The 23,600-nt window shown below is 41.7% G+C and overlaps 1 protein-coding gene across 2 annotated transcripts in view; it reads left to right on the forward strand.

Annotated features, from left to right (window-relative positions):
* Csmd1 (CUB and Sushi multiple domains 1) overlaps nucleotides 1-23,600 on the forward strand; it is a 1,600,162-nt gene that overhangs the window by 1,235,266 nt on the left and 341,296 nt on the right. For both annotated transcript variants that reach the window (XM_039094737.2, NM_001037327.2), the window contains exon 12: nucleotides 12,096-12,208. In XM_039094737.2, the coding sequence (XP_038950665.1) occupies nucleotides 12,096-12,208 (113 nt within the window). The remainder of the gene's footprint in view (nucleotides 1-12,095; nucleotides 12,209-23,600) is intronic.

Here is a 23,600-nt window from a genome sequence, read left to right on the forward strand (position 1 = left end):
TAAATGTTGCCTAGAAAAAATTTTACCTTTCATAGTAATAAATTATCATTTAGAAACCCAAGTCATTTAGCACATAGGCAGTGTGTGACTGTAGCCCACATGATCGAAACCTCAGCATGTGATTTCCAAGGCAGTAGCTCCAGGAGAGCCTGAGTTCCACCAGGGCACTCTGATATAGTACATGAGGTCTACCCTGGACTCCAGATTGGACTCCACCCTTAGCTTTTCTTTCTCTGCCTCTTGTCTCTAAGGGGGAAAAATGAATTCTCACATATAAAATGTTAGGATGTGACTTGGCAGTGATTCCCTTACTGTGGTGATTGTATGTGACTATCTCTATAAATATCAACCCTTAATAGCAATAAGACAGCGATCAATTGTGTCTTGTAGGAAAGATTTCCTTGTGCGAACATTTATTAGATGGTTTTAGACTTAAAGTCAGGAGATGTCAAGAAATCTTGTACATACATAAAACGATCACGTGGTTTGATTTCAGATGTTACTCATGTCTAAGTATGTTTTGACTGCATTAGTCAAGTGTGTAGAGGATGTTGGGCAACTTCAGCCCAATAAAACCTATGCTATGCTTACACATTATTGCCTAGTTCGTGTGTGTGTTTGTGTGTGTGTGTGTGTGTGTGTGTGTGTGTGTGTGTGTGTGCACATACACATGGAGTCCAGGTTGATGTTGTATATCTTAATTTATTGCTCTCCACTTTAGTTTTTGAAACAGGGTCCCTCACCAAGCTCAGAGCTTACCTGTCCAGTGAGCTCCAACAATCCACTCCACTTGTCTCTCCCTCCAACTCTTCTAGTCTTACAGTTGTATATTATCATTCTCGGCCGCTTTTATGTGGGTGCCATAGGTCCAATCTCAGTTTCTCACGCTCCTTCTGAATTCATAGTCTCCTTTTTCACCTTCTCCACTCCTACCTGACCATTGACCCCTGACAGCTACTACAACTTGAAACCAACTGGTGTTTTATCTATGTACAGTTTTCCAGTCCCTGAGCACAAAGTTCCCTCACATGTTTTGTTGTTAACTGTTGACAAGGTATGTTCCCTTCCTTACAAATTTAGTTAGCAGATTACACGTAGTGTTTTGTTCATGTCAAGGCAGGAAGTTCTGGTCCCCAGGCTAATTCTTCCCTTGCAATGTTGTCACATTCATTTCCCCCGTATTTGGTGGAAGATGTCTGGACCTAGATTTATGTGTGTTGGGTAGACGTTTATCCTCGCTCCCTTCCTTTGTCATCACTGGGGCTGTGTCAAATTTACCTTGGCTTCTTGACTAAATGAGTCGCAATGCCTGCATGCACCCTGCTCCTTGCAGGAAGAGTTAACAAACCAATGGCAGGATTCTGGCATAAAATGTGCAGTTGTTCAGTGAAGCCACCTGGGCTTGGGGGCTTGAGTGACGGAACATTCTGGCCCAGAAGCTGATTCTCTAATGGCTTGAAGGCTGTTCAGACTGCCCCTGCCTCCTAGCTGGGTTTCAGGAGATCCCGTGGGACGTAGAATATTCATAGATCTGTTGGGTTTATGTGCCCAAATCTCTCTGCATTATGGCAATAGTTAGGAATGTGTGGACATCCCCACCTCTTCACTCCTGATGCTGGTCTCACTCTGTCCCACTTCTGCCTGTTGGGTCTTGCATTTAATCACTACTATGGATTTTTTTAGTTTGTTTGTTTCCTTTTTTGTTGATTTGGAATTCTGCTGTTTTAAAATTGTTTTATTGGATATTTTATGTATTTACATTTCAACTCCTATCCCCTCTCCCCTCTGCCCCTGCTTCTATGAAGATTCTCCCACTCCCTCCCACCACTCCCACCTCAACGCCCAGTATTCCCCTACACTAGAGAAATGAGCCTTCACAGGACCAAGGGCTTCTACCCCTATTGATGCCAGACAAATTCATCCTATACTACACATGTTGCTGGAGCCATGGGTCCCTCCATGTGTACTCATTGGTTGGTGGTTTAGTCCCTGGGAGCTCTGGGGGATTTCTTTGGCTGATATTGTTGTTCTTCCTATGGGGTTGCAAACTCCTTCAGCTCCTTCAGTCCTTTCTCTAACTCCTCCATTGGGGTCCCTGTGCTCAGTCTGATGGTTAGCTGCCAGAATCATCATCTGTATCAGTAAGACTCTGGCAAAGCCTCTCAGGAAACATCTATATCAGGCTCCTGTCAGCAAGCACTTTTGGCATCAGCAATAGTGCCTGGGTTTGGAGGCTGCATATGGGATGGATGCCCAGGTGGGGCAGCCTCTGGATGACCTTTTCTTCAGTCCGTGAGTCACTCTTTGTTCCTGTATTTCCTCCTGTGAGTATTTTGTTCTCCCTTGTAAGAACTGAAGCATCCACACTTTGGTCTTACTTCTTGAGCTTCGTACAGTTTGTGAGTTATCAACTTTTGTATATTTGGAGATTTTCTTCACCTCATTGTGTCAATGACTTACAGTTGGATTCCAAATCTTCCTCACAGGACACATTCTATAAGATTTCTGTTCTTGGCCAGCCAAGTTCTCCAGAGTACTCACTGAAACCTCAAACTCACAACAATCTCTGGATCCCGAAAGTACCACCATATTCAGCTTCTTATCACTTGAAGTTGTGTTGATCATTAATATGAGGCTGTGCAATGTTATAATTTAGCTTCTATTCATTTTCGTTCCAATCTTGTCTCTTAATCTTGTCCTTGCTCCCTGCACAGGCTATTGGAGAGGAGCTGTTGCTGTTGTTGTTTTCAATTCTCTCTTCTTCTGTTGCAACTTTCATAAAGTTTCTTCTCTGTAGTACCATGATATTTGTTACGGGTATTACACACATGCTCTGTGATAGCATGTGAGTGTGTGTGTGTGTGTGTGTGTGTGTGTGTGTGTGTATTCATTTTATTTATATGAGTACAGGGTAGCTATGTTAAGACACACCAGAAGAGACCAACAAATCCAATTACAGAAAGTTGTGCACCACCACATGGTTGCTGGGGATTGAACTCAGGACCTCTGAAAGAGCAAACCGTGCTCTTAACCGCTGAACCATCTCTCCAGTCCTTATCATCTACATTTTTACTTCCTGCTTTTTGTAGCAAATTTCTAAAATTTATTGGCATAAAAGAGCAGAAATCCAGAGTCTCTCAGTTCTAGAAATTGAAATCTCACTAACCACCCAGGTTCTGTTTTCTGGGCATCAGATTGACAGCCCAATATCATAGATACCAAGCTGGTTTATCATGTTTGGTTTAATTATTGAACGTGACTCATAGAACTCATGATGAGCAGAGGAGCCCATGTTATATATCCACTACACTTCCTGTTCTTTCAACATGAAGATCTCAGTTCTCTTGTTCTACTGCCTTATTCTTTCTAAAGAATTTTCCTAACACGTGTAAGGGTTAGTAAGGTAGGTAGGTTATCTACTTTTAATTTGTGGTGGCGAACTTTGGCTTGAGAATTTTCTTTTTTATATGTAGCATTCCCTAAGTTATTGAGAATGGCTGGAATATAGTACCTGTGGTTGGCAGTTTAGTAGTGGTCTGCCCTACAAAGTCCCAGGTGGAAATTCTTGTCATTCATGACATGAGTCCTTTTTGTCCTCAAAGTTGTCCCTTTCTTTTGTTTTCAGAAATAAATTACATTCGTCTTCTAGTGGATTTGCCGTTATTGAGTTCATGTCAGTTTTGGGATTTATAGTTTATGTTTCTTACCAAATCTGATAAATTTCACATCAAAAATTACTTGTTGTAATATTCTGTCAACTTCCTACTCTTTGCTCCAGATCATACTTTGTCAGTTCTGCCTCTGTGCAATGTGCTTGTGCTCAAGCTCCTTTAACTTGGCTATTGACCCCTCCCTCTAAATTACATCCAGTGAGCAATATTTACTGTAATTTGTTATATATTCTTAGATCCAGTTTTCATCCAGATTCTATTAAAAAAAACTTGCATTTTCTTGCTAAGATTCATTCTCTTACCATATTTGCAGGCAATTTGTAAGCATCATACGCAGTTTCACAAAAGTTTGTGCTTTGAAACCTTGGGTCTTGGCTCCCACCTTTGACTCATTTCAGCAGTTGGAGGATCATGTCTGCCAATTCAGGTTGTGATTTGCTGATGTTCTTGTTTCAAGATTGCATCGTGGAGCTCATTTCCGTCTTGTTATGATATGCAGAGGATTGGTTAAGTCTTTCATTTCAACAGCTCTTTCATATATGCATCATCAGCACTGGGTTTGGCCACTTGCTGTGGCTGATGCTCTGATGATTATAATTTTCATTGTGTGGTTGCTGCCTGGTCATGCTTGGAAGGTGTCATACTGGTGATATTCAGGGAATGGACCAAATGTAGTAAATGACCCCATGGGCTGGAGACCATCAGTCTTTGGGAATCTCCCTGATAGTGTTGCATGCCTGATGTTTCACCTTTGCCAGAGTTTGCTAGAGAAGGTGTCAGGCACTTTTCTGCAGATAGATTAACCCTTGGCCAGGCTGCCTGTGGAAACATGTAACTTGCTTGTTCTTCCTGCTGCAAACGTAGCCTTGAGGAGTAGGAACATGGCTCGTCAGATAAGTGCCTGCCTTGAAAGAATGAGGAGCAAAGTTTGAGCCTGAGCATTCATATAAAATCAGGTATGACAATGTGCATTTTTATACTGGTGCTGAGGAATTGAAAATAGGTTGGTCACAAAGGTTTGCTGCCTAGACATCTAGTTAAACTTGCAAAAACAATGTTAATGAGAGACTGCCTCAAAAATCAAGAAGATTATCTCTTGAGGGATAACACTTGTGATTGACCACTGGTCTTCATAGACACACACACACACACACACACACACACACACACACACACACACACACAGAGTTTGGGGCAAAAGAGAAGATCATCATGACCAGAGGGCTGGTCAGTCACATCCCATAGCCTGCCTGTACTGAATAAGAAACTTGAAAAATTGGCATCAGTTGGGGCCTTTATCAACTTTTCATCCCTTTGAACCGTGAGATTGAGAGATTTGGATTTGGTATTTTTAGATGGTTTATGTGATTATTGTTTTGGGGGTTAGTGAATGGAAAGAAGATGCGTCAAATGATTGATGTAACTCATATCCCTTCCCGTGACATCTGACTTGAATCGATCCCAGCTCAGTGATCTGTCCGTCACACTGGTCCAGGAAGAAGATGTCAATCAAAGGAGCAAGCTCACTCCAGCATTACAAGGATGGATCTAGGGAACATCAAGACTCTAAAATAAAGACACACACACACACACACACACACACACACACAAACACACACACACACACGCATGCACACACGTCATTCTGCATTATAGAATTACATATGACATGTTCACACAACCCCACCTCCTTGTTTTGCTTTCAGAGTCAGCTTGATTTCTATATTAGTCTCATCCCTTCTCATGCACCCAGACCATGTAGTGGTACATGTTACATATAACCAATAATAGTGAGTGGCAAGACCCCATGTTCATAGCAGGTAGACTGAGTCATAGCTTATTTCCTTTCCCTTCAAGGCTGAGAATGTACTCTGCACCCATATATATGAATGGAAATAGAGAGTCCCCAGAATGTAGAGCTTATAGTTTTTCTCCTTCATTTGTTGAACACCTAAATAATCTTCTGCTTCAGATGACTCTGTGCTTGTATGTGACATCTGGTCTTCATATCAGAATGTCCCTGAATGTGTTGATATTTTATTTCATCTCTGTATTGACCAATTTGCCTGTGGATGAAATAAAACATACCTTGCATTTATTATAGGGAACCTGCACCTAACACTGCGTAAACCCAGTGCATGCCAATGTCCCCACAAATCATAGGGGCATGCTAACCTCTCAGAGAGTACATAATCCAGACATTCATGAAGAACTGTAAAGACTGCTAAGTGGCTCACATATGGGACACTTTTTATCTTAGGAGCAGCACTTCCTTCTCAAATGGCCCAATTTATAATCAAAGTCAACATATTAAAGGTTAGCTCCACTTTCTCTCTAGGAACGCACTGGGGATCGCAGGTGTGATGTGGAGCAGGTGTTACACAACATCAGTTTCATGTCTTGACAGCTGTGTGACACGATCAGATTTTTATTTTCTCCCAGTTTTGAGGAGTTTAAAACTAGCATAGAGTATAACGGAAATGCTGTGTGCCTGAATTCGGAATATTAACACAGGTGCAGACCTGTCACCCCATCCATGCCAAGGTCAGGAGGAGTTATTTTCTATCTAGACATTTCTGTGTCCACACATCTGTTCCTGTCCCATCACATGCCTGGATTGACCATGATCCTCTCTCACCTCGACATGGCACTTTTCTTTTGAGACTGTGACATAAATGGAAGCACACACTGGGTTGCTTTTGAGTGTGCAAGTCAGGTTAAAAACTTGTACAACCCTTCCTAAAACGAAGCAAGTGAGCAGGTTTCTGAAAAAGCAAAGAGGCATTGAACTTAGCACCAACTGTAGTGGCAGCAATCGAATTGCTGTCTAGAGACTCACCTTGGAAGAATAAACTCCTTCATGAACTTCTTGGCTTTTCTCACTACAACTGTCAAAAATTAGGAGAGACATAAATATTCTCCAGCAGAGAAGTGGGCCCATATGTGGTACACCAGTTGAGAGGGTTGCTGCTTAACGCCAAAAAGAACAACTATTGAGTCATGGGGAAGCACTGAGAGTCTGGCAGCTTCAGTAGTGTTCTATTACATATCACTCTCCTGTGATATGTAATTAGGATGATTTTATTCGTAACTTTGACAAAAATACAGGAACAGCTATCATTGGTTTAGTGAAAACTGTAACTGTTTTCTAAAAATGGTTCCAAATTATATGGTCTGGTTCCTGTTCAAGTAAAACTAACACCTAGCTTATTTTCAGTTTCAAATGATTGTAAAAGTGAATGAATGAATGAATGAATGAATGAATGAACGAACGAACAAACAGTCACTCCTCTCTTAAACACCAAAGCAGTTGCAAATGGTCAAGGAGGCTGCGGGCTCTTGTTTTGTTTCAAACATCTCTCTCTCTCTCTCTCTCTCTCTCTCTCTCTCTCTCTCTCTCTCTCTCTCTCTCCCTCCCTCCCTCCCTCTGTGTGTGTGTGTGTAAATGCTATCAAACTAAATTAAGTTTAGAAATCTCAAAGAGTTACTCAAAGTCAACATTTTCTTTTGTTTTAAACAGTTTTAAATACTTTAAACTTTTAACAATTCACATGTTTTTGAAAATTTTCAACAAGTTTAAAAAGTTAATTAAGATTCAACCAATTAGTTTAAAAAAGAATTAATTGTGACAAAGTATGATTGCAACCCTTTTCGTATGCATGCCAATCAAATAATTTGGAGGCTTAAAATAAATTCTAAAATGGGACTGGCTACAGGAACAGGATTTGACATTTGATTGAGTGAGCTGTGCCAGTACTGCCATTATGCTTGTCTAGTCAATTTTGGGTGAATTCACAGAATAAGACTGGATTAAAATAAAGCACAGTGAGCAAACAAAAGAAGTTCAAACATGTACCTCAGGGTGTGCCTGAAGTAGGTAGTTACCTTGGAAGTGTGTCTCTTTGCAAAAGGTGAGGATTTTCTACATGATAATTATGTTTTTAACAACTTAAATTCCTGGGAATGAGTAACCAGAGAAGGGTCTGGAGAGACCCGAGTGGGCTGCTAAGAGGTGGCCTATGTTCAAATCAAGTCATAGCCATGGAGGGGAGGCCGAGGGTCCACACTGTTAGAAGCCCTCCATGGTCTTGCCCTCCTCAACTGGAAGCCTCCTACTGACAACGGGAATTCAGGAGACTCAGAAACAGGAGCTTCCGCCTCTTTTCACCATCATCAGTGTTTCTCCTCATTCACTTAAGGAAGGAAGAGTCTACTCAGAGCAGGGAATGAGGAATGAACAAGACCCCTTGAAGAGCACTGATACTATAGGCAACGACCAGAGGAAAATGGAGAAAAATGACATAGATCTCATCCTAGGAAAGAGCTATTGTTGGCCTGAGACCCATCAGCTGTTAGAAGAATTGCTGTGCCAACCAGAGCACTGATGGTCAGGTACACAGAACACGGATAGCTGGGCTGCCCTGGTTCATGGCCTCTCTGTAATTCTAGTCTTGGAAAGCAGACAGGGGATCCCCAGAGCAAATTCACTGGTGAGACTAGCCATACTGGTCAGTTCTGGGTTTGATTGAGAGTCTCTGCCACAAAGAATGAGGTAGGAGAGTGATTCTCAACACCAAACCTTAGGCCTCCACATGTACTTCTACAGATGGCTATATATGCCCAAATCCATGCAACCCTCGATATAATATATGCATATACCATGCACATATACACATGAAGAGACAAAAAAGGTGGATGTAGAATACAGGTTTGGGGGGCTTTTCAAATGGGTGGGGAGAGTAGGGGTTTTCAGAGACAGTAGAGTGGTGACCAGTACCAGGTGTCTGGGCTGGCAAAACACAAGACACCCAGCAGCAATTGTCTCTAGGAAGTTGGGAAGTCAATTCAATGGGGAGCAAAGTGAGTGATATTGTGTGTCCTCATAGCTCAGGTGTTCCTTTTAAAGCATAAAAAGGTGGGCACAAGGTAGCAATTTCTTCACTGCTTACAAAACATAACTCTTAACTCTCACTGAGAACATCAACAAATCCTGGGCAGAAAGCAAAAAAGACAAAGACTCCTGGCCATGGGCTATGAGATACTTTGTATCACAGATCCATATGGAATCTCAGACTTCCCATGGGAGAAATACAGAAACTGAAAACAGGTGAGCACATAATGATCTCAAAGATAAAGAGGTCTGATGCCAGCAAATAATTGCTATGGACACAGACCAGAAAAGCAGACTCTCCATGCACGGAAGAGTGATTTGGGCACCAGCTCTGATCAATCATGTGTGGTCACTGTGTGAACTCTAGTTGTTCATGCAAGCTTCAGGATCCAATGGCGGTGTGCGTCCTTTCTTCTTTCTGCTCATACACAAAGCACTGCCTTAAAAATTAGATATGATCTTTTTGCCATGTACTCACAGTCTTGGGAATGATTACACATGGAAATAGGAAGAAAATGAACATAAGTAAGCAAATGGAAAATGAATGTCTAGATATCCCCGGTTCCCCAAACAGAGCAGCCTTGACCCTGGTTGAGAATAACTGCTGATATATGATGAGATTCATGAAGTCCTCATGAAACACAACAGGAAATTTAAGGCATGTGTGATTTTTCAAAGACCAACAGGACAGGAAGGTGTATGTGAAGTATCCTCTTATTCTGCAAACATCTCCCCTAGGGACATTTTCTGATTGTTCACTTAGGATAACTTGGTCAAATAGAAATCCTTTGCTTAGTAAAAATGTTTGGGAGACAAAGAATATTTCTAAATTTGAGAGAGAGAGAGAGAGAGAGAGAGAGAGAGAGAGAGAGAGAGAGAGAGAGAATGAATATCAACAGATGCATTAAAGGGGACACAGGACCTGAAGACCTTTTCTGAAACAGGTGTGTAGGAAATCAAGCCTTGTGCACTATTAGTGATCAGCCACAGGTAAATGCAAAGCCCTCGAGAAATCACTATATAAATTGCAGAGGACCAAAAATACACAGTGGCCACATGAAATTCCCATTGGTGAAACCAAGAAATCTGTGTGCTCAGACACTGCTGGTCAAAAGAAAAGAGAAGAACGCTCGCTCTGTAATCCTGGAGACAGAAATTGCAATTACAGACACAGAAATCATAAAGTGTAAATTGCATCCTTGGGAATTCATATCAGATCACACGAAGAGTTACACTGGGGGAAAACCCGCACATCAGATTACATCAGCTTTACGGGTCCGCTGGCAAGCAGCTAACGCATCTTAGCAGGACGTGATGTATCCACACCATGGAGTCTCCCTCCGCAGTGGGGAGGGCCTGATGGTATATAAATCATGTGATTAATCTCTGGGGAACTGAGCCAAGTGGAAAAAGCCAATTCAAAAACAGACAAACTGTGGTCTCTCATTTATGTAATAGCATAATTAATGAATTTAGAGGTAGACACGGATTTGTGCTTGTCAGTGGAGAACAGCAAGACAGTGTGATGAAGCTTTGAAAATGAACTGTGGGGAATCTCACTGCATTTACTACAGCCTGGCTCCCTAAGTCTACATGTGGGTAGTATAGAGGAGCTAAACACACACACACACACACACACACACACACAGAGAGAGAGAGAAGGGGAGAGAGAGAGAGAGAGAGAGAGAGAGAGAGAGAGAGAGAGCACTTTCATAAGAAATAGGTCACCCATTCAGGCTGAGATAGTATGTTATAAATCTGTAAAATATGAACATTGGAAGAGAGAGGAAAAATGCATGTGGGCTCTTCATGTTATTTCCGACAACCTTATTAATACAATACATTATTAGGAAAAAATTAAAAACACTAGCATTAATCACCTTCTCATTGTATATACACACAAATGAATTCTAAAGAAAAATTATAGCCAGGAAGCTCATGACTACCTTTCCCTCAGGTCTGTTAAGCAAAGTATTTTACAAAGTCTTATTTCACTTACTGGAGGCTTAGACGGGCAGATACAGCTATAGATGTTTTGGCAAAGCAACAGGGAGAACCAGAAGCAGAGAGGGACCCAGGAGGCAGACTCCCTAGGGGGACCTGTAGGCTGGCTCTCTTTCCAAGGAGTCTTAGAGCTAGGATCTGTAATCCATGCACTATTTGGCTGATTGCAGTTCAACAAAATGCATGCCCAGAAAAGCAAACAAATCTCTCTGGCAATCAAACAAGCAAACACAAAAGAACAATCTTCCAACAAAGACAAATCTGCAGACATACGTGTGCAGCAAGCATACATCGCTCACCAGAACACGCTCCTTTTCCAACCTGAGTGTAATGCGGCCAGAGCTACTTGGCATGTAATGACCACCGTTCATCTTCCTTTGAAGGCGCAGGTTTTCGAGGCCGTCTGCAAGGAGAATGTTGGGTTGATAGACGGATGCTGTGATTGATGGTGCGAGTCATGTGTTCACATTCCCGAAACCATTTTGCTGAAAGCAAAGCTTCCCATTTGATTAGGGACATTTGTTTTGGTTGAATTGATTTCCTCCCTGCACTTTTCCTGTTTCTACATGCTATTCTGTCGGCATGTTGAGTTCAGTCAATGGATTTGGTGTTTCTTTTCATCGGCTGACAGCGCAGGGGATGTGACCAGTTTGTCAATGCACACTGAATACTTAGAGGAAACTGCTTTGAAGTTTGACCTGGATGCTCAGTAAACTCTGCTGTCTCTATTTCAACCACACACACTGTTCTTTTCAATATCCTTATAATGCGTGATTACCCTTTAATACATCTTTAAAGAGAGTTTGCATGGGAGGTACATTAAGTCTAGATGAGACTAAATGGAATAATGAATGTGTAGGGTTTCTCACCTTGGAGATGTTTGCCTTTGATGGTATCATACAACAAACTAGTGAGCCACAGGGTTCATCTCCAGTTACATAGCACAGCTGGCTCTCTTTGTTCCCTCGGGTTTGTATGGATTTATCCCTATGCATCTTGAACCGAGGGAGCCTCTCATTTCCAGCAAATGGAATGGTCTTTTCTTTTAAAAGAACGTATTCATTTTATGTGTATGATTGTTTTTCCTGTGTATAGGTGTGTACACCACACATGTGCCATGCATTGGAGGCCAGAAAAGACCATCAGGTCTTCTGGAATTGGAGCAACAGATTGTTGTGAGATGCTATGTGGGTACTGGGAACTGAATTATGGGTCCTATGTAAGAGCAATAGCTGTTCTTACTCACCAAGCAATAGCCCCAGTCCCTTCTAGCTATTTTTTAATGAAAAAAACATATTTTATAGTGATTGAATAGTTACTAAAAATGCCAGTGGTGATAATATTGAAATATTTATATAATTGACAAGTTAATATAGGGTTTTGAGAACTCTGTGTGTGTGTGTGTGTGTGTGTGTGTGTGTGTGTGTGTGTGTGTGTGTGGTTTGATTGTTCAAGCAGTAAGACCCTCCTCTGAAGAAACGTTGATGTATTTGTAGCCTCTGTAAAAGTCTGACCTTTCCTTCTCACAGGCTTACAGGCTCCAGTGTCCCTGACCTCATCGTGAGCATGAGCAATCAGATGTGGCTCCACCTGCAGTCAGACGACAGCATTGGTTCCCCAGGATTTAAAGCTGTGTACCAAGGTAGGCCTGAATCACCTTCGTAATGAATAAATGGAAGATTCTAAAGTGGGCAGAGACCATTCTGTACAAGACAGAGACCAATGAAAAAGAAAGCAGGTTGGAACCAGCTTCATAATTAGACTAGTGCCCTGCAACTGGTTTAGAGTTTTATCCTAAACGGCCTGTCTCTGGGACAAGAAGGCGTGGGGGCATGCCATTATCATGTCAAAAACAGCAGGCAATCCAATCTTTAGCCAGAGAATGTGGGAGGCCTGGGATCTCTTGGCAACATCATTGTGATCATTATTTCTGAAACTTTTCCTTACCCTCTCTGATATTTCAAAAGTGAAAGTAAAATGATCGATGTATTTGTTTTGCCATTATTTACTTCTTGAAGGACACTTGTGAGCCAACATATGTATTTGCAGTGGAATGTCTGTGATTTTCATTGATAATGAAAGGTGCTAGACTGACAGTACTAGATAACTCTCAGTGTTACTAATGGCTCCAGAACCCTAACCGTACTTGGATTTTTCCATGCAGAGAGGTGGCTGGCCCTGTAGCTTCTGACCACTTCATTCTTAACCCTTTAGCACTCATTGACCTGCTCCTGTTTCAGATTCTCCACTTCTTGCCTGTTTAAGATATTATCTGGCACCACAGAAGTGTGTGTGTGTGTGTGTGTGTGTGTGTGTGTGTGTGTGCTTGCAGCATACTTGTTTTCAAACACATGCTGTAAGAATAGTTCCCAGTTGTAAAAATTTATCAAGAAATGATGTAGATAAAGACACAAAAGCAGACTCTATAGAAGGACCCAAGAACCCCAGGCAGGAAACACAATCCCCAGATACATATTGCAAGTTAACAGTAGTGAGCATATATTAAAAAAAAAAAAACTTCATTCTTTCCAAGTGAATGGAGATAGTCAGAAGGTGACTATGTCTTGTGGGAGGAGTGCCCTGATGTAGCATCCTTAGCAATGAAGTATGAAATATAATTTCCTTGCAGGAATCAGGGGAGGATGTAATGACTCTTTTTCATTAAAAAAAACTCGAAATCCCACCCATTCAAAGGGTAGCCCTTAGTTTCAGAGAAAACTGTAGACTGCTTCTCTTTCGATTTCTAGATATGATCTTTAAGGAGCACCTACACAGGTGTATACTTACTCAACAATGCACAGCTGAGGTATAATTTGCAGCTTTGGGTGGAGTCTACGAGCATCAGACAAATACCAGATGCCTCTCACCAGGAATGGCTGCAGAGGACTTGCTCCTTCAGTCTGAAGACAGATCCATGAGTTTGAGCTCTAAAAGCAAAGGGCAACCAAGAAACAGAGGGTAAACCTCTGACTGTTAGAGTCCCAGTATTCTCAAATTAGATGTGATACCCCTGATATGTTCAGCAATATTATTTGTAACCACCTTTAGCTCTCCCCTCCTCTGTTAATAATATCAAGAATCTGTTGATACCTACCACTTGTCATGAAAAGAAGAGTGACAGTCTTCAAGAACTCAACTCTTCATTACAATGTGCTATCGCCTGATAAATAAAAACTCCCAAGGTTTAAACAGAGTATGGATTTGATAATGTAGAACCCTGAGCGAATATAGAAAAAGAAGGCTTTTAGATCTTTCTCTCTCTCTCTCTCTCTCTCTCTCTCTCTCTCTCTCTCTCTCTCTCTCTCTCTCTCTCTCTCTTCCTCTCTTCCTCTCCTGGCTTGACACGATAAAAAAAAGAAGGTTTTTAGAAAAACTGACAATTTTTTTATACTACATTTATTTATTTGGTCTTTCTCCGTGTGTATGGTGTGTGTGTGTGTGTGTGTGTGTGTGTGTGTGTGTGTGTGTTTATGTGTGTGTGCACTTGAGTGTAGTCATGCCACAAGACATGTGTGGAGGTCAGAGGGTATCTTGTAGGTGTGGCCCTCATCCTACCATGTAGGTTCTAGGGATGGAACTCAGGTTATTAGTCTTGGTAGCAGTCACCTCCATCCACTAAGCTTTCTCGCAGGTCCTGAAACGAGTGTTCTAGGATGTTATGCTAAGCTGACAATTGAGTAAACTATACAAGTCACTCACTCTGTCACTCAGCTGCTCATGAGTTATCAGAAATCACACTGATATTCAGGTAGGATTCAATTTTCCAGGTGTTGATTCTATATGGCTTTATCTCACTCAGAGCAAATGGCACAGGCTCTAAGCTGTCCCATGCTGGGCCTTAGTTCTGCCCCTTAACAGTGTGACTTAGAGAAAGTTATTTCAGCTCTGGATCATAGACCCCTTTTAATAACAAGAGGGAGAGATCCTAGCAATGACATCTGCTTGATAGGTTGGCTGTAAAAACTCAAGTGACTTTAAGAATCCAACAAAATAAACCCTGGTTGTGGATTGCTATTTACATTTCTATTTCTAATTTGGAGCATGTCTCCTGCACATTCTTTTCTTTCACCAAGACTAATGACCCGAGTTATAAAACATATAACCCCATCAGATGGAATTGGAATGACTCCCCTGCCACATCCTCACCTTCCCAATTGACCAGGGAATATCATCAGAGGCACATGATATTTGGATTTCCTTGTGGGTATTCTCAGAATCCTCATTAAATTTCATATCTCGCATAGCATATACAGTACACTCTGCTAGGCATGAGAAGTCCCATTATCCCACCTTAAAAATTGGATTGAACAAGCCACAGAGACACCCTAAGACAGTTGTGGTGACTTCAGACAGAGCCCTCGTAGAATGCTGACGGCTTTGCCGAGCAGTCTCAGTAATCACTGAGACTATCCTAAGATTTATGAGACACTCGTGTGAATTTTCCCCTAGGACAACACTAACAAATATCTACTCACCCCAAATAGAACATTAATGCCAGATCAAAGAAATTCTTCCACCCATGTCTAGCCTAATGAACCAGTGAGTGTGTTAGGGTTACCTGTGAGAGTACAGTTGAGGGGCTTCTTACAGAAACAGAAGTGACTTAAAGGCAGCTCCATGTTGGAAAGCCCACAACAGCATGAGAACCAGATCCCTGGAGCTTTCTGAGAAATTTGCAGGCATCTCTATAGAAGGGTTTCCTCTCTGTGTAACTATTGCTCTTTGTGCAAACTTGGGTAGGAGGCTTGTGAATCTTCTAAGCTTCTGAAGCTTCCCCAGAGGAGAACATAGGGTCTAACCCTTCCCTAGTGGTCCTCTGGTAACCCAAGCTCACAGGCTGATAGTATTCAAGTTTCCTCTATGTGTTCTTCTTCCTGCCTCTGCAAAGACCTCGTTCTTCTGTCTTGAGATCCCCAAAGTGTACTTAAATAACTGGGCATTGGAGAAAGAGAATCTCTAACAAAGAAGACTGAGGAGCTGTGGAGAGCCCAGTATCAGTCAGTTCTCCAGAGAGGGACAGGCAAGGACTAAGGGCCAGGGCATGGAGTAGTCTACTACTGAAGCTACTCATTGGCAACACATGCAGAGAAATCATATAAAGACCACCTAGACTTCTGTCAGCAGGCTTGTGTCCAGGATATGCATGGATGGATACCAACTTCCACATATTCATGCATCCATCTCTATGTCTATGTTTCTACTAGCTATCATCTGTCTATCTGCTGAGGTCCAGCATTCAGGTACTGGGGAAGGCAGTGAGGGTTGTGCGAGGTTTGGGGTCAGGCAAAAGCTGATGACTTCTGGCAATTTAACTCTATCTTGCCTTTCAGGCAAAAAGCTTGGCTTCTGGAAATTAACTCCCACTGATAGCAGCAGGGAAACTAAGAAAACTTAGTTATTGGTCTCTTTCCTCTTTGTCTCAGGGACCTCTTTCTGCCTAGGTGAGAGGCTCTGAGATCATTAACAATTCATGAATTCATGAGCCAGAGAGAAAAGAAAAGAACAGAACAGAACAGAAAAGAAAAGAAAAGAAAAGAAAAGAAAAGATCAGGCACACACACACACACCACACACACACACACACACACACACACACACACACACACACACAGGATGAAGTCGAAAAGGGTTACAGTGGTGCCACTTTATTATTGTTTTATATACACACACACACACATATATATATATACATATATATGTAAATATATAACTTTTCTATCCTTTCCTTTATCTACTATCATATCATATCATATCATATCTATCTATCTATCTATCTATCTATCTATCTATCCCTCTAATCTATCATCAATTATCTATGTATCTCCCAGGATCTATCTAATCTATTATTTATTTATTTACCATCTATCAGCTCCCTATCATTCATCTATCTATCTATCTATCTATCTATCTATCTATCTATCTATCCATCCATTTATCATCTACCCATGTAAGCAAATGCCGATATATCACAACAAAAAAGTAACAGGCAATTGTGTGAAACGTTTTTTTTTTCATCATTAGTGTTTTATTCTTTTTTTTTTTATTAACTTGAGTATTTCTTATATACATTTCGAGTGTTATTCCCTTTCCCGGTTTCTGGGCAAACATCCCCCTCCCCCCTCCCCTTCTTTATGGGTGTTCCCCTCCCCATCCACCCCCATTGCCGCCCTCCCCCCAACAGTCTAGTTCACTGGGGGTTCAGTCTTAGCAGGACCCAGGGCTTCCCCTTCCACTGGTGCTCTTACTAGGATATTCATTGCTACCTATGAGGTCAGAGTCCAGGGTCAGTCCATGTATAGTCTTTAGGTAGTGGCTTAGTCCCTGGAAGCTCTGGTTGCTTGGCATTGTTGTACATATGGGGTCTCGAGCCTCTTCAAGCTCTTCCAGTTCTTTCTCTGATTCCTTCAACGGGGGTCCTGTTCTCAGTTCAGTGGTTTGCTTCTGGCATTCGCCTCTGTGTTTGCTGTATTCTGGCTGTGTCTCTCGGGAGAGATCTACATCCGGCTCCTGTCAGCCTGAACTTCTTTGCTTCATCCATCTTGTCTAATTGGATGGCTGTATATGTATGGGCCACATGTGGGACAGGCTCTGAATGGGTGTTCCTTCTGTCTCTGTTTTAATCTTTGCCTCTCTATTCCCTGCCAAGGGTATTCTTGTTCCCCTTTTAAAGAAGGAGTGAAGCATTTACATTTTGATCATCTGTCTTGAGTTTCATTTTTTCTAGGCATCTAGGGTAATTCAAGCATTTGGGCTAATAGCCACTTATCAATGAGTGCATACCATGTGTGTTTTTCTGTGATTGGGTTACCTCACTCAGGATGATATTTTCCAGTTCCGACCATTTGCCTACGAATTTCATAAAGTCATTGTTTTTGATAGCTGAGTAATATTCCATTGTGTAGATGTACCACATTTTCTGTATCCATTCCTCTGTTGAAGGGCATCTGGGTTCTTTCCAGTTTCTGGCTATTATAAATAAGGCTGCGATGAACATAGTGGAGCATGTGTCTTTTTTATATGTTGGGGCATCTTTTGGGTATATGCCCAAGAGAGGTATAGCTGGATCCTCAGGTAGTTCAATGTCCAATTTTCTGAGGAACCTCCAGACTGATTTCCAGAATGGTTGTACCAGTCTGCAACCCCACCAACAATGGAGGAGTGTTCCTCTTTCTCAGCATCCTCGCCAGCATCTGCTGTCACCTGAGATTTTGATCTTAGCCATTCTCACTGGTGTGAGGTGAAATCTCAGGTTTGTTTTGATTTGCATTTCCCTTATGACTAAAGATGTTGAACATTTCTTTAGGTGTTTCTCAGCCATTCGGCATTCCTCATCTGTGAATTCTTTGTTTAGCTCTAAACCCCATTTTTTAATAGGGTTATTTGTCTCCCTGCGGTCTAACTTCTTGAGTTCTTTGTATATTTTGGATATAAGGCCTCTATCTGTTGTAGGATTGGTAAAGATCTTTTCCCAATCTGTTGGTTGCCATTTTATCCTAACCACAGTGACCTTTGCCTTACAGAAGCTTTGCAGTTTTATGAGATCCCATTTGTCGATTCTTGATCTTAGAGCATAAGCCATTGGTGTTTTGTTCAGGAAATTTTTTCCAGTGCCCATGTGTTCCAGATGCTTCCCTAGTTTTTCTTCTATTAGTTTGAGTGTCTCTGGTTTGATGTGGAGGTCCTTGATCCACTTGGACTTAAGCTTTGTACAGGGTGATAAGCATGGATTGATCTGCATTCTTCTACATATTGACCTACAGTTGAACCAGCACCATTTGCGAAAAATGCGATCTTTTTTCCATTTGATGGTTTTGGCTCCTTTGTCAAAAATCAAGTGACCATAGGTGTGTGGGTTCATTTCTGGGTCTTCAATTCTATTCCATTGGTCTATCTGTCTGTCTCTGTACCAATACCATGCAGTTTTTATCACCATTGCTCTGTAATACTGCTTGAGATCAGGGATAGTGATTCCCCCTGAAGTCCTTTTATTGTTGAGGATAGTTTTAGCTATCCTGGGTTTTTTGTTATACCAGATGAATTTGCAAATTGTTCTGTCTAACTCTTTGAAGAATCGGATTGGTATTTTGATGGGGATGGCATTGAATCTGTAGATCGCTTTTGGTAAAAAGGCCATTTTTACTATATTAATCCTGCCAATCCATGAGCATGGGAGATCTTTCCATCTTCTGAGGTCTTCTTCAATTTCTTTCTTCAGAATCTTGAAGTTCTTATTGTACAAATCTTTTACTTGCTTGGTTAAAGTCACACCGAGGTACTTTATATTATTTGGGTCTATTATGAAGGGTGTCGTTTCCCTAATTTCTTTCTCAGCTTGTTTCTCTTTTGTGTAGAGGAAGTCTACTGATTTATTTGAGTTAATTTTATACCCAGCCACTTTGCTGAAGTTGTTTATCAGCTTTAGTAGTTCTCTGGTGGAACTTTTGGGATCACTTAAATATACTATCATATCATCTGCAAATAGAGATATTTTGACTTCTTTTCTGATCTGTATCCCCTTGACCTCCTTTTGTTGTCTGATTGCTCTGGCTAGAACTTCAAGAACTATATTAAATAAGTAGGGAGAGAGTGGGCAACCTTGTCTAGTCCCTGATTTTAGTGGGATTGCTTCAAGTTTCTCTCCATTTATTTTAATGTTAGCAACTGGTTTGCTGTATATGGCTTTTACTATGTTTAGGTATGGGCCTTGAATTCCTATTCTTTCCAGGACTTTTATCATGAAGGGGTGTTGAATTTTGTCAAATCCTTTCTCAGCATCTAATGAAATGATCATGTGTTTTTGTTCTTTCAGTTTGTTTATATAATGGATCACGTTGATGGTTTTCCGTATATTAAACCATCCCTGCATGCCTGGGATGAAGCCTACTTGATCATGGTGGATGATTGTTTTGAAGTGCTCTTGGATTATGTTTGCCAGAATTTTATTGAGTATTTTTGCGTCGATATTCATAAGGGAAATTGGTCTGAAGTTCTCTTTCTTTGTTGGGTCTTTGTGTGGTTTAGGTATAAGAGTAATTGTGGCTTCATAGAAGGAATTCGGGAGTGATCCATCTGTTTCAATTTTGTGGAATAGTTTGGATAACATTGGTACGAGGTCTTCTATGAAGGTCTGATAGCATTCTGCACTAAACCAGTCTGGACCTGGGCTCTTTTTGGTTGGGAGACCTTTAATGACTGCTTCTATTTCCTTAGGAGTTATGGGGTTGTTTAACTGGTTTATCTGTTCCTGATTTAACTTCGGTACCTGGTATCTGTCTAGGAAATTGTCCATTTCCTGCAGATTTTCAAGTTTTGTTGAATATAGGCTTTTATAGTAAGATCTGATGATTTTTTGAATTTCCTCTGAATCTGTAGTTATGTCTCCCTTTTCATTTCTGATTTTGTTAATTTGGACACACTCTCTGTGTCCTCTCGTTAGTCTGGCTAAGGGTTTAATCTATCTTGTTGATTTTCTCAAAGAACCAACTTTTGGTTCTGTTGATTCTTTCTATGGTCCTTTTTGTTTCTACTTGGTTGATTTCAGCTCTGAGTTTGATTATTTCCTGCCTTCTACTCCTCCTGGGTGTATTTGCTTCTTTTTGTTCTAGAGCTTTTAGGTGTGCTGTCAAGCTGCTGACATATGCTCTTTCCTATTTCTTTCTGCAGGCACTCAGCGCTATGAGTTTTCCTCTTAGCACAGCTTTCATTGTGTCCCATAAGTTTGGGTATGTTGTACCTTCATTTTCATTAAATTCTAAAAAGTTTTTAATGTCTTTCTTTATTTCTTCCTTGACCAGGTTATCATTGAGTAGAGCATTGTTCAATTTCCACGTATATGTGGGCATTCTTCCCTTATTGTTATTGAAGACCAGTTTTAGGCCATGGTGGTCCAATAGCACGCATGGGATTATTTCTATCTTTCTGTACCTGTTGAGGCCCGTTTTTTGACCAATTATATGGTCAGTGTTGGAGAAAGTACCATGAGGAGCTGATAAGAAGGTATAACCTTTTGCTTTAGGATAGAATGTTCTATAAATATCTGTTAAGTCTATTTGGCTCATGACTTCTCTTAGTCTGTCTACGTCTTTGTTTAATTTCTGTTTCCATGATCTGTCCATTGTTGAGAGTGGGGTGTTGAAGTCTCCTACTATTATTGTGTGAGGTGCAATGTGTGTTTTGAGCTTTAGTAAGGTTTCTTTTACGTATATAGGTGCCCTTGTATTTGGGGCATAGATATTTAGGATTGAGAGTTCATCTTGGTGGATTTTTCCTCTGATGAATATGAAGTGTCCTTCCCTATCTTTTTTGATGAATTTTACTTGAAAATTGATTTTATTTGATATTAGAATGGCTACTCCAGTTTGCTTCTTCTGACCATTTGCTTGGAAAGTTTTTTTCCAGCCTTTCACTCTGAGGTAGTGTCTGTCTTTGTCTCTGAGGTGTGTTTCCTGTAGGCAGCAGAATGCAGGGTCCTCGTTGTGTATCCAGTTTGTTAATCTATGTTTTTATTGGGGAGTTGAGACCATTGATGTTGAGAGATATTAAGGAATAGTGATTATTGCTTCCTGTTATATTCATATTTGGATATGAGGTTATGTTTGTGTGCTTTTCTTCTCTTTGTTTTGTTGCCAAGATGATTAGTTTCTTGCTTCTTCTAGGGTATAGCTTGCCTCCTTGTGTTGGGCTTTACCATTTATTATCCTTTGTAGTGCTGGATTTGTAGAAAGATATTGTGTAAATTTGGTTTTGTCATGGAATATCTTGGTTTCTCCATCTATGTTAATTGAGAGTTTTGCAGGATACAGTAACCTGGGCTGGCATTTGTGTTCTCTTAGGGTCTATATGACATCTGTCCAGGATCTTCTGGCTTTCATAGTTTCTGGAGAAAAGTCTGGTGTAATTCTGATAGGTCTGCCTTTATATGTTACTTGACGTTTTTCCCTTACTGCTTTTAATATTCTTTCTTTATTTTGTGCGTTTGGTGTTTTGACTATTATGTGATGGGAGGTGTTTCTTTTCTGGTCCAATCTATTTGGAGTTCTGTAAGCTTCTTGTATGCCTATGGGTATCTCTTTTTTTAGGTTAGGGAAGTTTTCTTCTATGATTTTGTTGAAGATATTTACTGGTCCTTTGAGCTGGGAGTCTTCACTCTCTTCTATACCTATTATCCTTAGGTTTGATCTTCTCATTGAGTCCTGGATTTCCTGTATGTTTTGGACCAGTAGCTTTTTCCGTTTTCCATTATCTTTGACAGTTGAGTCAATGATTTCTATGGAATTTTCTGCTCCTGAGATTCTCTCTTCCATCTCTTGTATTCTGTTGGTGAAGCTCGTATCTACAACTCCTTGTCTCTTCTTTTGGTTTTCTATATCCAGGGTTGTTTCCATGTGTTCTTTCTTGATTGCTTCTATTTCCATTTTTAATTCCTTCAACTGTTTGATTGTGTTTTCCTGGAATTCTTTCAGGGATTTTTGTGACTCCTCTCTATGGGCTTCTACTTGTTTATCTATTATTTCCTGGAATTCTTTCAGGGATTTTTGTGACTCCTCTCTATGGGCTTCTACTTGTTTATTTATGATTTCCTGGAATTCTTTCAGGGATTTTTGCGATTCCTCTCTGTAGGCTTCTACTTGTTCTCTAAGGGTGTTCTTCACATCTTTCTTGAAGTCCTCCAGCTTCATGATCAAATATGATTTTGAAACTAGATCTTGCTTTTCTGGTGTGTTTGGATATTCCGTGTTTGCTTTGGTGGGAGAATTGGGCTCTGATGATGCCATGTAGTCTTGGTGTCTGTTGCTTGGGTTCCTGCGCGTGCCTCTCGCCATCAGATTATCTCTAGTTTTACTTTGTTCTGCTATTTCTGACAGTGGCTAGACTGTCCTATAAGCCTGTGTGTCAGGAGTGCTGAAGACCTTTTTTCCTGTTTTCTTTCAGCCAGTTATGGGGACAGAGTGTTCTGCTTTCGGGCGTGTAGTTTTTCCTATCTACAGGTCTTCAGCTGTTCCTGTGGGCATGTGTCTGGTATTCACCAGGCAGGTCACTTGCAGCAGAAAAGTTGGTCTTACCTGTGGTCCTGAGGCTCTAGTTTGCTTGTGGGGTGCTGCCTGCGAGGTCTCCACGTCGGCAGCAACCAGGAAGATCTGTGCCACCCTTTCCGGGAGCCTCCATGCACCAGGGTTCCAGATGGCGTTTGGTGTTTTCCTCTGGAGTCAGAGATGTGTGCAGAGTGCAGTCTCTTCTGGTTTCCCAGGCATGTCTGCCTCTCTGTAGGTTAAGCTCTCCCTCCCATGGGATTTGGGTGCAGAGAACTGTTTATCTGATCTGTCCCTTCAGTTTCCGGAGGTGTCTCAGGCACAGGGGTCCTGCCGCTCCTGGGCCCTCCCCCACGGGAACCCAGAGGCCGTATACAGTTTCCTCTTGGGCCAGGGATGTGGGGAGGGGTGGGCAATGTTGGTGTTCTCCTCCGCTCTGCAGCCTCGGGAGTGCCCACCTGACCAGGCGGTGAGGTCTCTCTCCCACAGGGTCTGGGAGCAGAGAGCTGCTGCGGGCCGGGATCCGCGGGTTTGGGACTCCTGGTAAACACCGGAAGTGCCCGGTCCTAGAGGAATTTTGCCTCTGTGTGTCCTGAGTTCACCAGGCAGGTCTCTTGCAGCAGAAAGTTGGTCTTACCTGTGGTCCCGAGGCTCAAGTTTGCTCGTAGGGTGCTGCCTACGAGCTCTCCGTGGTGGCAGCAACCAGGAAGATCTGCGCCGCCCTTTCTGGGAGCCTCCGTGGACCAGGGTTCCAGATTGCATTTGGTGTTTTCCTCTGGCGTCAGAGATGTTTGCAGAGTGCAGTCTCTTCTGGTTTCCCAGGTGTGTCTGCCTCTCTGAAGGTTTAGCTCTCCCTCCCATGGGATTTGGGTGCAGAGAACTGTTTATCTGGTCTGTCCCTTCAGGTTCCGGCGGTGTCTCAGGCGCAGGGGTCCTTCAGCTCCTTGGCTGTATGAAACGTTTAAAAGTAAGGTGCAACCCTTCAGATAATTTTGTGTGAAAACA

The sequence above is a fragment of the Rattus norvegicus genome, chromosome 16 (assembly GCF_036323735.1).
Source record: "Rattus norvegicus strain BN/NHsdMcwi chromosome 16, GRCr8, whole genome shotgun sequence".
In the NCBI taxonomy this organism is placed as follows: domain Eukaryota; kingdom Metazoa; phylum Chordata; class Mammalia; order Rodentia; family Muridae; genus Rattus; species Rattus norvegicus.